The sequence below is a fragment of the Cervus elaphus genome, chromosome 22 (assembly GCF_910594005.1).
Source record: "Cervus elaphus chromosome 22, mCerEla1.1, whole genome shotgun sequence".
NCBI classification, from domain to species: domain Eukaryota; kingdom Metazoa; phylum Chordata; class Mammalia; order Artiodactyla; family Cervidae; genus Cervus; species Cervus elaphus.
In genome coordinates this window covers 60,391,116-60,405,059 of record NC_057836.1, presented here as the reverse complement: position 1 = coordinate 60,405,059, position 13,944 = coordinate 60,391,116, and the positions used below count along the sequence as shown (strand labels likewise).

At 41.0% G+C, this 13,944-nt stretch overlaps 1 protein-coding gene across 12 annotated transcripts in view; it reads right to left on the bottom strand.

Annotated features, from left to right (window-relative positions):
• LOC122680161 (cyclin-Y-like protein 1) overlaps positions 1 to 13,944 on the bottom strand; it is a 256,180-nt gene that overhangs the window by 121,990 nt on the left and 120,246 nt on the right. For all 12 annotated transcript variants that reach the window (XM_043881201.1, XM_043881202.1, XM_043881205.1 and 9 more), the window contains 3 exons: positions 6,169 to 6,224; positions 5,113 to 5,199; positions 2,349 to 2,423 (listed from right to left, as the gene is read on the bottom strand). In XM_043881201.1, coding sequence (XP_043737136.1) covers positions 2,349 to 2,423; positions 5,113 to 5,199; positions 6,169 to 6,224 — 218 coding nt within the window. The remainder of the gene's footprint in view (positions 1 to 2,348; positions 2,424 to 5,112; positions 5,200 to 6,168; positions 6,225 to 13,944) is intronic.

Sequence of the window (13,944 nt, the reverse complement as noted above, 5' to 3'; positions counted from 1 at the left end):
CCAAGCAGTATCATAATAATTACTACCAATTATCAGGCACTGCTGGTGGAGTGCCAGACTCTTTGCTGGGAACTTAAAATCTGTGATTGTGGGGCTTCCCTGGTGGTCCAGGGGCTAAGACTCCGAGCTCCCAATGCAGGGGCTGGAGAGCCCCTGGTTGGAGAACTATATCCCACAAGCTGCAAAGAGTTCACATGCTGCAACTAAAGATCCTGCATGCCACAACAAAGATCAAAGATCCTGAGTGCCACAACTGAGACCCAGAGCAGCCAAATTAAACAGACGGACAGACAGTGTGTGATCTCATCTTACAAAGTAACTATCATCATCTCCATCTCTCAGTGAGGAACCTGTGGCTTAAGAGTTTATGTAACAGGCCTCGAGGTGCGTGGCTGACAGGTGGCAGAGGCAGGTTAGGTCCCATGTCAGTGTGACTTTAAAGCCTTTGCATCCCCTTCGCTCCCATTGCACGGCATAATTCCTTGTTTACGGGTAAGAGGTATCAAAGCTTCTTTTAATGTTCCTGTTAAACCATATTTGATGTCCCGTAATGATTATCCCCTTAACTCATTTTTGCGTCTTTCAATAGTACAGTAGCTTTTAAGCTCAGTGACCAGAGCGAGGGAGGTGAAGGGCAACAATGAATGAGTAAAGATGTGACGAGATTTAGGGTGGAGGACTTCCCTGTTGGTACAGTGGGTTAAGAATCCATCTGCCAATGCAGGAGACATGGGTTCGATCCCTGATCTAGGAAGATCCCACGGGCTTCGGGACAACTAAAGTCCCTGCAACACAACTCCTGAGACTGTGCTCTCGAGTCCGGTGCTGCACCTACTGAGCCCACACGCCGAGAGCCCGAGCTCCGCAAGAAGAGAAGCCACTGCAATGGGAAGCCCACGCGCCACAAGGAAGAGCAGCCCCCGAGCGCCACAACTAGAGGAGGCCCACGCACGGCAGGCAGACCCAGCACAGCCAGAAACAAATGAGAGAGATACATGGGGGAAGAAAAAGATTTGGGGTGGGGAGTTCCCATCAGTGCTCTCTCAACCATGCTGAAGTCTCAGGACCGTCTTAATCTCAGGGGCCCTGCCCCCACACCTGAAGTCATCCTTCGGTTTCTAATAATCCATTCCCTTTGGATTCCATGTAAACTGTCTTTCTAAGGATTGTGGGGGCATGGGTCACAAATAAGCAAATGTGAAAACATGTCACTATTAACAGCAGTATCATTCACACCCTGTATCCAGTACTGTTCCTGGTGTCATGAGCTCCTGCGGTGCCTTTCATATTGAAATCTACTTCGAAACAACCATCATAAAAGTTCAAAGCAATGCCAGCTTTATATACATAATCATTTCATGTAATCCTCACAACAATCCTAGAAAATCCGTAACACAGTCCTCAGTTTATAAAGATAAGCAGAAGCTTATCAAAGAATCTGCCCAAGGTCACACAACTATAGCAATATGATTCCAGAGCCTAAACTTTCCATTTCTATAACATGGCATATATTCCTGTGATGGTTATATACTTTTTTTTTTAAATACCAAAAAAAATTTGACCTGAATTTGTGTTTGTAGAAATTTTCATATAGAGCTGCTTATATTCTCCTCATACGTCATCAGAATTATATACTGTTAGTCTGTGGCACTTCGTTTAATAAGAAGAAAACGTTAATCAGCATACTTAACATTTTCACGTGTTTTTATTATTAACACCAGGGAACTTGAAATCTATGTGAAGAAATAGCTGAACAATACATATATTCTTCAATAGCTTTGCATCCTAAGAAAACGGGATGTTTTGTGATGGTTAATATCAAAACTATTTAGGGTCCAACAATAAGAGAGTTGGTATTCGACCTTTTTACAACCCTAATTTAGAAGCAACTGAAGTATCTTTCAGTTTATTTGTTTGTAAAACAAGTATTTGATACCAGTTTAATGGAATAAGTGAATCACAAAAAGTTATAAAATAAATGGGAAAAAGTACAGAGGCAAACAGGTCAATATAGGAATCACCATCTGGTGTCCCCCATTCCTCTCAATTTGCTCTTTTTATCCTTCCAAGTAAACATACAAATCATTTTAGAAAAAGGGCTATAAGAAAGGAACAGAAAAGTGAAAAATATATGATAGAGTATCTCTAAAGAATCAGTACATTTGTCTTATTTTCTCATCTACGTGCAATACTTACTAACTACTTCCTTTATTTTAGAGACAAGCTCAAAACAAACCAGGCAACAATGCTTGTGAACCAGCTGACTGAACACCACAGCATCTAGACTGGGAAGTGGGCAAGCTCCCACCTTTTAGTTAACACACAAGACAAAGGCCCAACACACTTACCAATTGGTACCTGTTCAGGCTGGCTGAGAGAAACAAATGCTGACGTGTCATCAATCCAGGATATCTCAATGTTACCTGCAATATTGAATTAAAAGCAAAGTAAGCATTTAGCCATTAAGATAGCTATCAGATTCCATTTGTATATCTGATATATTTCGGAACATCCATCAATTTAAAGAGAGATGAGGTGTTAGTTTAAAAGATGATCAAAATCTCAGCACTAAAGAGAAATAAAACTTAAATCTATCACAGTAGCTACTACAGTTAAAACTTCAAGAAAGCAGATAAACCAGGACAACCAGAAGAATCTTTAAAAGTTTGTTTTAAAAACAAACAAACAAAAATCCTTCTGGATTAAATCCTGAGGCAGTTTATCATTCAACCCAATCTCCTGCCAGGGTTAGAGACTTTTTTCCAATCAAGATCAGGAGAAGGGAGTTCCCTGGTGGTCTAGTCATTAGGATTCGGCACTTTCACTGCTGGGGTCAGGATTTAAAATAAACAAACAAATGAAAACTAATGAAGACTTAAATAAATGAAGGAATATGCCAGGTTCATGTACTAAAAGACTAAAAAGTCCATGAGCCTGGTATATTTTTTAAAAGATCACTAGTAAAAACCAGAGACCATGTGTGTAAGAAATAAGAAAAATTCACTGTTGATCTCAAGGCCAGGGAAAGAACTCAAATAAAGAAAAACAGGTAGAGGATAGAGGATGAGGAAAAGAAGGCATCAGAGAGAGGAAACCAAGACAGACCAATACAGAAAAGAAAAACACGGAGGGACAGAAAGCAGTATAGTGGCACAAAATGACTTTCACATACAGAGACAAGTCCTCTGCAAAGGCGAAACGCAAAGAGTGGAATGCAGGAGAGCAGACAGAGGCAGGAGAGGAGCAGAGGGCTGGGAGCTGGAGAAAACCCAGGGCAAGCAGACATCTACCCACTACCCTCTTCCTGAAAAAACACAGGAGACTGGAATTTTTTTTAAATGGCTAAACATCACCAGAACTTAGTGATGAAAAAATGTCTTATTATCTATTAAAATTTTTGAAGGCTTCGGAACACTTGAAAACTGCTTTGCTTCTCCTTCACAGGAAAGAACTTTTACTTCCTGCTGCACCATGGGGTGCCAGGACTTTCTCAATTACAAAAGTCACAACCATGACTTCCTTAGCTCTCTACCCTGTGTGTTTTTTTTAGACAAATAATATTTGGGGGCTTCCCAGGTGGCTCAGTGGAAAAGAATTCACCTACCAATGCAGGAGATGTGGATTCAATCCCTAGGTTGGAAAGATTCCCTGGAGGAGGAAATGGCAACCCACTCCAGTATTCTTGCCTGAGAAATCCCAGGGACAGAGGAGCCTGGTGGGCCACAGTCCATGGGGTTACAAAGAGTTGCACACGACTTAGTGACTCAACAACAATATTTAGCGTTTCTTAAGTAATTACTCTAGGCCACATACTTCTGAATGCGTTCCATGGATCAGCTGATTTGATCATCCTGACAAGCCTATTAAATAGGCAGTACCATTATCACCATCATCATGTCCAAGGAGGAAACACAAATACAGAGAGGTTACCTGTTCAATATCACACAGCTAACCTTTCTTTAATTAAAATGAAAAATATTCTACTCAGAGCGTCCTGCTGAATTTAGCCAATTAAAGCTTGAGTAAATAGGGGTAAGAGCAACACAAGATGGGAAACAACATCAAAAGCTTACCAAAGGAATGTGCTGTGAAATCTAACTGCATTTAAATTAAAAAGCAGGACCAGAATTTCAGAAGTCATTTAGACTATCTGCAAAGATGAGGATAACTTGCTAGAAACACACTTGTGTTCATTTACGTTCCTAAAAATTGCACGATGTTTTGTACTTATAAAAGCTAATATATGTTTATTTTAAGAAATACTGAAAAGCACAAAGAGGAAGAAAAAATCCTATCTAAAATATTCAGTGATAAGAGCATGGTGCATCCTTTCAGTTTGATTTCTAAGTTCAACAAAAATGATGTTAGTTATATAGGAATTCTACTTTGTATCTGCTTTTTACCATAGATGCTAAAATATAAACACCTTACCATCTTTTAACAAACTTCAACTCTTTCTAAAACGGCTACATGCTAAGCTGTTGGGGACACATTAACATTCACTAAACATGCTTATTATTGGACAATCAAGTCTTTGCTGTTTCCATTTTAATCACAAATTTCCAGAGATGACAGTTTAAATACTTTGTTAAAATTAAGAGACACTGCTGAAGACTTACAATCAGAATGGCCTTTATAAACCCTAATCAGAAGACTGTTCAATTGAATCTAATGGCCTGACCTGATAAAAAAGGTAACAAAAGAACCTACCTCATACTTGGTCCTCTCAAACATCTGTGCTTATCTGCTGGGCTATTTGATATCAAGCAGCAACTGCCTGCCCTTATGAAACAGGTATTCTCTTTCAATTTCACCTTAACAATTATTTAGCCTAGACTTCTTCCCCATGGGTCGTAAGGGGCTAACTGTTCTTGATTTCCATGGATATAGATGAATAACAGTGCTCTACTGTGGGATGCTAGCAAAAGGTCCTCAGGTCATATTGGCATAAGAAAGCAGCATACCAAGCTCCAAAAACTCTCCGAGTGAGATGAAAACTTTGCATATTAATCCTCTTTTATGTCCAAGCTAAAGCCATCTATATACTTTGACCACCTAGACCGTAAGAAGAGCAGGACCCTGAAAGGACATCTATACTTATGCTTGACTTACCAAAGGCACTGAAAAGCTGGTAAAGGTCGCTGGTTTTCCATTCTTTGGGGAATGTCACATGGAGGACGTGATCACGTTTAGGCTGCACTACAAAACAAATTTTTGATGAAAGGTTGATGGCTGAAAAGCGGACAGCTGACCAGTGGTTCGTCAATGAAACTGAGGCCAAGCTAACTTGGAGAATAATTATGAGAGCCTTGCAATTACCAAATGAGCCCTAACGTTCATGTGTATCCAACTTAAAAAAAGAAATGCACTGTCCAAACTGAATGGATGTGCTTGAACAGACGCGGTCCTGTCACAATCTTGATTTCTAATCCCACACCCACCACGTGACTGCGACACAGAGCAAGAGACCTAACTACTCAAGCCACTCGTGGTTACAGACTGGGGACGACGAGACTCAGCTCACAGAACTGCTGCGAGGACGACAGGTTTGAGCATTAAAACTAGGACGATGTCCTCAAACTTCTACTGCAGTGATTATTATCACCGTGTATAAAGCGTAATTCCTCTGTTTCTATATGCCTATGGCATATATTAAGGCAATTTACCAAGGCTACAAAAACAGCAATGGAAAAGAACAATCGGAAGAAGCAACAACTACCTCTCAAACAGCCTGGTTGTCTGAGGTCTTCAAAAAGAAAAAAAAAAAACCTAACCACAAAACTTAAATATATACATACTCAAATAACTGGAAAACAGAAAATGTACTGTTATTGACACAGCTAGTACATCTTGAAATCTATTACATATACAATTTTTTTTACAGAAAATCATGAACTCAGAGTGCTGAGTGAAAATGAAGTAATGATGAGAAGATATATATTTTTTTAAATTCAACTCATGTATAAACTGGAAAATGTAAGTAAAGAGATGGGTTAATCAAGGCCCAAGGGTAACATTAACTTAAGCGTACTATTCATATCAACCACAAAATCACTGGCTATTTTTAAGTGAATAAAGCTCTTTCTTCAGTAATTCTGTTCCTGTTCTCCTTTCCAGACCACACACTTAAATGTGCAGATGCAATGAGAAAATAAAAAATTCACTTACAGTCTGGTCCTTCCAAGTTTAGATAGGGGATATCCATGACTCTCATAAGAAATAACCTACCAAAAGAAAAGGAAAATGGATAATGGACTAACTTCTATTTAAAAAAAAAAAAAACCAGCTGATATAAACATCTAGAAAATTCTTTTGTAGAAGCTCCTTAATTACATTACCTTATTTCTAAAATCATTTTGAAGAGTCTTAAGATCCACTTCACATTTTTCTCTAGAGCTAAATATTAGTCAGACATGACTGAGCACACTTCTTGAGTCTGAAATATTTATTACAAATAGAAAACAAAAACTGGTATCCCCAACACCTACAACAGTTCCTGGAGCTGTTCCTGGAGTAGTTCAGGAGCTACTCAATAAATATTAGCTAGATGAATAAAATTAGTCATCAAAGAGTCAAAACAAAGTCCTCTGCTGAGCTGCCCTGTTAGTCCAGAGAAACTGAGAGAAAACAAGTCCTACAGTGTACTGACCATCTTAACCCCCGTGAACAACTGTCCCCACAAATTGTAAAGGTAATCCCTATGGACTGGTGTTTTGTGAGCTAGGAATGTGTCACCAATGTCTTTCTTTTCTTCTTTTTTTAAAGTGAAATGCCATCATTGGATGAGTACTGATCTTACTGGGTGAACTGTCATTACTCCCATTTAAAACATATTAAAAGCATGAAGCAAAATAATCCTTGGTAAAAACAAACAAAAAACCTAACACACTGATAGAAACCATAGCAGTCATTTATGTATACTTTTAAAATGGATACAAAGGCACTTTTTAAAAGAGTGCTTCTAAATTACAGCTCTCCATAATGCCATTCAATTTGCTTTTATTTGCAAGATTGTGGGCAAAATATCAGGCATTCTGTTGTCTGTAAGATGATTTTAATGAGTTTTATTTAGATAACGGCATATTGTGCATTTCTGGTAGGGACTGCATTATACAGCAAATTAAAAAGGCAATCCAAGTGCCCAACAAGCAGTTTGGCTTCACTGACCTGCAATTAAGGCACATTATTACCAGGCATTCAAAAGCCAGGCAGGGCATGATCCAGTTTACAAATGGAACCATCAGCATGAATACCACTGTTCTGTGAACGCCAGAAAAAAAAAAGTCCTGGTACTCTGCGGTTTGAGGACTTGTTGCCTAGCCTACAATTTAATAAACCAAATCCTATGGCTAAGAAACCAAATTTATTTTTAGTTCACTAATTTAGGCTCAAGTGTACTATTCTGGATCTGGTAGCTGGTTCACCCAGTTTAATCGATACCGCCTGCAACGCCAGAAAACAATGAGACATATAAAAGCATAGATTCCCCTCGAAAGTGGTTGTTATTACTACTGACAACCAGAACCTGATGAGTTAGTCCTGAGTTAGAAGGATCAATAATTTTATGGTTCACGTAATTCTCAATTCTCCATTTAGTAAATTGAGAGATGGCTCCCAACTCTAAACCAAAAATACAAAAAAAAAAACCAAAACAATTTTCAGTAAAAGTTGAAGAAACATATCAGCCACTATAAAAATAAATTGTGTACCCAAATTTCAACAGAAGAATAAAAACTGAATCAACAAGATGTTCACTGCTATACCTTCAAAGGCACCAGTAATCAAAATCAACCTCCAGATTCAACAACCTATGTGCGTGGGTAAATTACAGTTCATCATTCCAACAGAATTAATTTCAAGATAACTTTCAAAAAATTCAAAACATCAGTAACTTGTAGGGCAATTTTTAATTTAAAAAAAGCACAAAATTTTATACTATTGTGACAGCTTTGTAAAACACTGGTATCATTAAACCAAAAATAAAAAATACTCCCCACTCCCTGCTCTGAAAAAAAAGCAGCCAATGGTTCTGGGAAACTTGAGTTTTGTTTTTCAAAAATCCTTTTATGATTATTTTTTAAACTTAAAACAGAGGCTACCAGAACTGCGAGCCCCAGGGGTAATAACTAGAGATTTCCTTAGAGAAAGTTCAACTGAAAACACCAGTAGAATCAATCCGTATATCCTGTGCACTACCCCACCTGCTGTGGGGAGACAAATATAAAGAAAAATCACAAGTTTGAGTGTTCAGCTGCTTTATTTCTTTTAAAAATACTGTTTTCCTCTTAAGGTCATGTGGCCTCAACAAGTTTAGAAAATCTAATGTATAAATACAAACAAGGGTGACATTTAAAAAGCAGATTTCCCCAATTCTCTCACCATGTAAATATAGATTTTCTTAATTTTAAAGATACATTTTGTCAAGCATTACACTGGCTGTTTGTCCTTTAATATTTCATCTCGATTATAAGTATCATTTCTGTTCAAACTCAGTAAAAATTTATTCTCAGCAGAAACACTCAAGATTTTTCTTAAGTTAGTTAATCCTACACTACCTTGTTTGCTTACTCAATACTTTAACTAAATAGAAACCCCTTCCAAATGAATTATATTAATAGCCCTTCTCACTCATCCCTCCAGCTTCATGTTTGGGCTTTACAGAGAAGCAAATCACCCCAAACCCTGGAAGAACACGCAAACCAATCTGTGTATGACTTGGCTGACTGCACCCCATGCAACTGGGAAACCAATTCTAAAACTGGAGCTGAGCATCTGTGGAACAGAACCAAAGTCAACTCGCCGAGGGCCTCCCTTTCCTTTTAGGCCAGACAGTTTGCAGGCCACTGCTCTGGAAGCATCCCCGCCTGCCCTTTTGAGGGAAAATTAAAACATTTCATTGCATGCATGCCTCATACTGACTGGCTGTCAGATGGCCTACACTGACACCCTGGGATGATCTGATAAAATACCTCATGTGTGGCTCATCTGACCGAACAGTTTTCATTTTAACGTAAGAGAAATGCACTAGGCGAGCAGAAATACTGACAAGCACATGAAAGGATGCTCCTTCCCTGTGAACTGCATTGAAGAACAGTCTCTCCCAGAAGGCCTTTCATCTGCAGATATTGGAAACACACTCGGACCATTGCTTGCAGGAAATGTTATTTTTATTTCAGTGAAGATTCAGGGTGGCTATAATTTGGTAGAGACACACAAGACTGTGTGGGGCCCTGGCCACGTTCCTGCAAGCTTCCTGATGAAACACTATTTTTGCACTTATTCTCTGAAGGACTGACAATGATTCTGTCAAAGACTAAAATTAAAGTTCCCATCTGATACAAGGGCCAATCGTACACTGGGATTCTATCCCAGTACACTACATGACTCATGTTCACATTCTAGATGCTATAAAATAAATTCTACCCTTTGGGGCATCTGTCAGTTTTTTAATGTTCTGTGATGACACTGGCGATGTTGTTTAGCGCGGCTTTCAAACATCCCAACAGATCCAAGGGTGGAGCACAGTACACTCCGGGGTCATTCACTCAGCAGACTGGATGACTTCAGCTCAGCCTCTTAATCGGCTCCACAGAACAGGCTGTGGACAATGTCTTTATGTCCAAAACAGCCACCCGGCTCTGCTGCCCATATGCTGCATGGCACTCATGGAAAGTCATCTGCTGACATTCTTTTCTGACCATGGCAGTGTGACACTGATCCAGACTATGTTAGAAGGCTTGTAGTCACAGGAGAATTTCATTTCAGACATAAAGCTTCTTAGGAGCCTAGAAGCTTGAGCACTTATCAAAATGTGTTTCCCCAGATAGGCATCTTGATAGAAATGCAAATTCCCGGGCCCCACCCACTTAAGCCCCACTGACTCAGAACCTGGGAACTGAAAATCACTGGGTTCACAGAAAAAAAGTATGTTCAAGACTGTGTTAATTTCCACGAATGATGATTCACTGATCAGTTGGGTAATAATGACTTGTCTCAACTTCTCCAAAAAGGTATTAGTCTCAATGATTTGTTTGCAGTAAATCATTTTGACTTAAGAGAAACACAAAACTATTAAAACAAACACCAAGGACTACCTCAACATCCAGGCAGCAATAACAAGGCTTCCACCATTCCCTGAAACCAGGAGGTCAACTGTGGCAAACAACTAGGTTCTCTGCAAGATGTCAACTGGGGGAAACAATTGCTGACCACTGTTTCCCTCATTTTGAAGAAGAATGTAAAAAAAGATGGCGTAAACTACTCTCTTGGCAATTCACTGGCAAAAGTCCAACCCTTTCTGTAACTTGGCAACAAAGCAGCCCCTCCGCATCACAAGCTTTAGTCAATAATACGGCCTCCAAGGCTGGCACACACACACACACACACTGAATCTCCAAACTTGTCAAAATTCTCCGACCTTACCAACACGCTTCAGACCCCAATTCTGGCAAGCATGAGACACAATGAGCAGCTCAAAAGAGGTACACTAAGATCAGAGGGTATTCTTTGATGACACAAGAGCGTGTCTTGGACTGTGGCTGATCTGAATCATTTGCAGTTGTCCAATGTGAAAAAGGATGGCAAAACAGTGCTGGTATTAACCTGTTTTATGCAGCTGTGCTCAAGAAAACAAGAAGGGCAAAGGTAACATTCAAAAATGCAGACAGGAAGTCCTGAAGGTGATTCAGGAATATTTTGCACCAAGGCTCAAACCTCTGGGAACCAAAGAGATCATTACAGTTCGTTAAAATTCCGCATGACCGAGTCTACGTGTAAAGCCAATAATTCTATTCAGAAATGAAAGGAAACAGTTCATTTAGCTCCTGCAGCAGCATGGTTTCCACTGCTGCTAAGTGATGGCAGAAAAAGACTGTGGATCAGTGACTTGTACTCAGGGCCACTTAAAGAAGCAATCGGCAGGACTTCCCTGGTAGTCTAGTGTCTAAGACTCTGCACTCCCGGTGCAGGGGGCCCTGGGTTCAATACCTGGTCAGGGAACTAGATCCCACATGCTGCGAGTCATGATCCCACAGGAGTTCGAATGCCGCAACTAAGGATCCCGAATGCCGCAACGAAGACCCGGCACAGCCAAATAAATAAATTTAAAAGAAGAGAAGAAAGAAAAGAGACAACTGGCAAGAAACCAGTAATACCTGTGCACCTGACAGAAGGCCCGACACACAGGTCAGGTTATAAGAGGACCAGGATGTCCCACCTGACAAACCACTGAAGACCAGCAATGCGATGCTGCTGACCACCGGTTTTAACGTCTTTGGAAAAATCCTTTATTGAATTTTTTTAAGTTACCAAATCATAAACCAGCACAATCTCAATTAGCAAATGAAATAGAGATAGAAAATTAGCAGGAAACACACCAAATGACAGCTTTTTTTTTTTTTTTTTTTCGTTTTGGCTGGTAGAATTACAAGTGGGTAATTTGTGTTTCAATCAGGATAAAAATATACTATTTTTTAAAAGGACAAGGTTCCTGACTAAAATAAGTGTTTGTTACGGCGCACTCAGCCTCCTCTGATCCTCTGGCGTCTAGAGGACAGGCACCGAGTCCTATCACACAGGGAATGAGGAAGCAGCTTTTTCCTACTCCGGCGGCTTACCCTTGGCCAGCATGGGAGTAGAGACAGATTCAGACCCAAAGTTTCCCCATTACCAGTCTTACACTAAGGGCCTCACCATCTCTTTGCCAGGTACCCCCTCACGTGCGTGTGAGCTAAGTCGCTTCAGTCGTGTCCAACTGTGCAACCTCGCTGGGCTCCTCTGTCCGTGGAATTCTCCAGGCGAGAATATTGGAGCGACTTGCCATTTCTTCCTCCGGGGGATCTTCTTGACCCAGAGATTGAACCCACGTCTCTTACATCTCCTGCACTGGCAGGCAGGCGGGTTCTTTACCACTGATGTCACCTGGGAAGCCCATACCCCCTTCACATCGGCTTTTAACCTGAGCTCTTCCCACAGCCTCATGTGAAACTGAGCCTACAGTCCCCGCAGGAGCCTCTAAGGGACAAATGAGGACTCGCGTCCTCAACCACCTCTAGTGCAAGAACTCGGGATGTAAGATCTCAGATATAGGCTTTTGTTGGCTTTTTTGGCAATGCTCTAAGGGCTGATTAAATTATAGCTTCGTGCAACGGGGCAGAGTCCAGATATAAGAAATGAGGCTGCTCTCTGAGAAGAGCTTTGGGTGGACTGAGGAAAGCAACCAGGATGAAGGAGCAGAGAAGAGAGCCATGCTGCTACAGGTCAGAGGACAACCTTCCCACGTCTGCAGCGCAGAACCAGCTGCTCCCAGGCCTCCGGCCTCACGGTCACACCTGCCCCCCACACACCAAGATCACCATCAGGGAAACCCTGTGAATCGGCCCATCCTAGGGGTGAGTGAGATAATGGTGTCTGAATACAGGACCTTTATTTCCTGTAAGGTCAGATCTGTACACACACACACAGGCCTGGATGATCTAGGATTTCTGATGTCACAGCCTGTCTTCATAAGAGAGGACAGTGTTTACTCTGGTTCTGCCTGAGCAAAAGGAAAACCCTCCAGGCCCCAAACTTTTCATTCTTCCACCTAGAAACTCAGTATTTCATTTAATGAGTAAACATGCGCATTTCTTCAAGACTACATATCTCTTCCTAAAAAGCTCTGCCTCAAAGAACAGATTTCCAAGCAAAACTGTACTCCTCTTATGCCACTACAGACCGGAATACGGAGATGCTGAGTACAATCTCATCTCAACACGATTTGAGTGGTGAATTAATTTGCACCTAACTCCAAGTCCCAAGCCTTCCAGAGGAAAATTGAAACCCTTAACGACTGCCAGCTCTACTGTTCTTGCAAATGGTCTCGGTATTTCCTTCAGGGCACAGCAGTAAAAAGCACTTCATGAGAACCGTGTATGCAAAGGCTCATCATTATACATATTTATGCGCCATAAAAAACTAATTTTATCATCCAGGATAGGAAGCATGCAGACATCTCTCACAAAATAAGCTCACTTATTTTGCTCACTAAAGCTCTTGTGTAAAATAAGAGGGCAACCACTGGGTAGAGGAGAGTCCTTGTGGCACCAGTTATTTTCATTTCACTCAGGGTGGGGGGAAGAGGGGTGCACGTGCAATTTCCAATCTAGTCACTTGATATCTTGACAAATAGAGAGTTACCCAACATTTGTCCCAAAGCCAACTCATGTCCCTTCTCAGAGATGTAATGCAAGAAACAAGTGTGTGTGGGGGGGGAGGGGGGACAGTGCAGGGAAGAAAGGCAAAAGGAAAGAAAGTCAGCAGCATGTTTAAACAGTCTCCATCAAATGAACCATATCAAATTACATCAAATAAAAGTGTTAAACTAAACATTGTACAAAGGCAACGTCTGCTGGACCTATAAAACAGCAGATTGTAAAATGTCAGAGGAAACTGGTCGCACTCGATCCGGTGGTCCAAGTCAACATCTTTTAGAATCACTGCCCAAACCAAACATGCAGAGAAAGAAATCTTTCAGCGATACTAGCAGTGTCTCTTAAGAAAATGTCCTACTAACTGTTGAGCTGTCTCTTTTAGAGAATGATGCTTTGGAGGAAGAATCCTATCCCCAGCTGAGGACAGACCTGGGTTGTCCCTGACTCAACTGTTTCTGGGGCCCGCGGCAGATGGCCTCAGCTTGCAAATGGGGGACCTTATTACCTACCTCCTCAGGGATGCTGTCAGAAATTATAGTCGCTGTGGGTGAAACACTCTGAACCATGGAAGATGTTCAGTGGAGAAGATATTTGGCAGCTAGTCTAAACTCCTTCATGGCTCAACCAGTAAGGAGTCTGCTTACAATGCAGGAGACCTGGGTTTGATCCCTGGGTTGGGAAGATCCCCTGGAGAAGGAAATGGCAACCCACTCCAGTATTCTTGCCTGAAAAATCCCATGGATAGAAGAGTCTG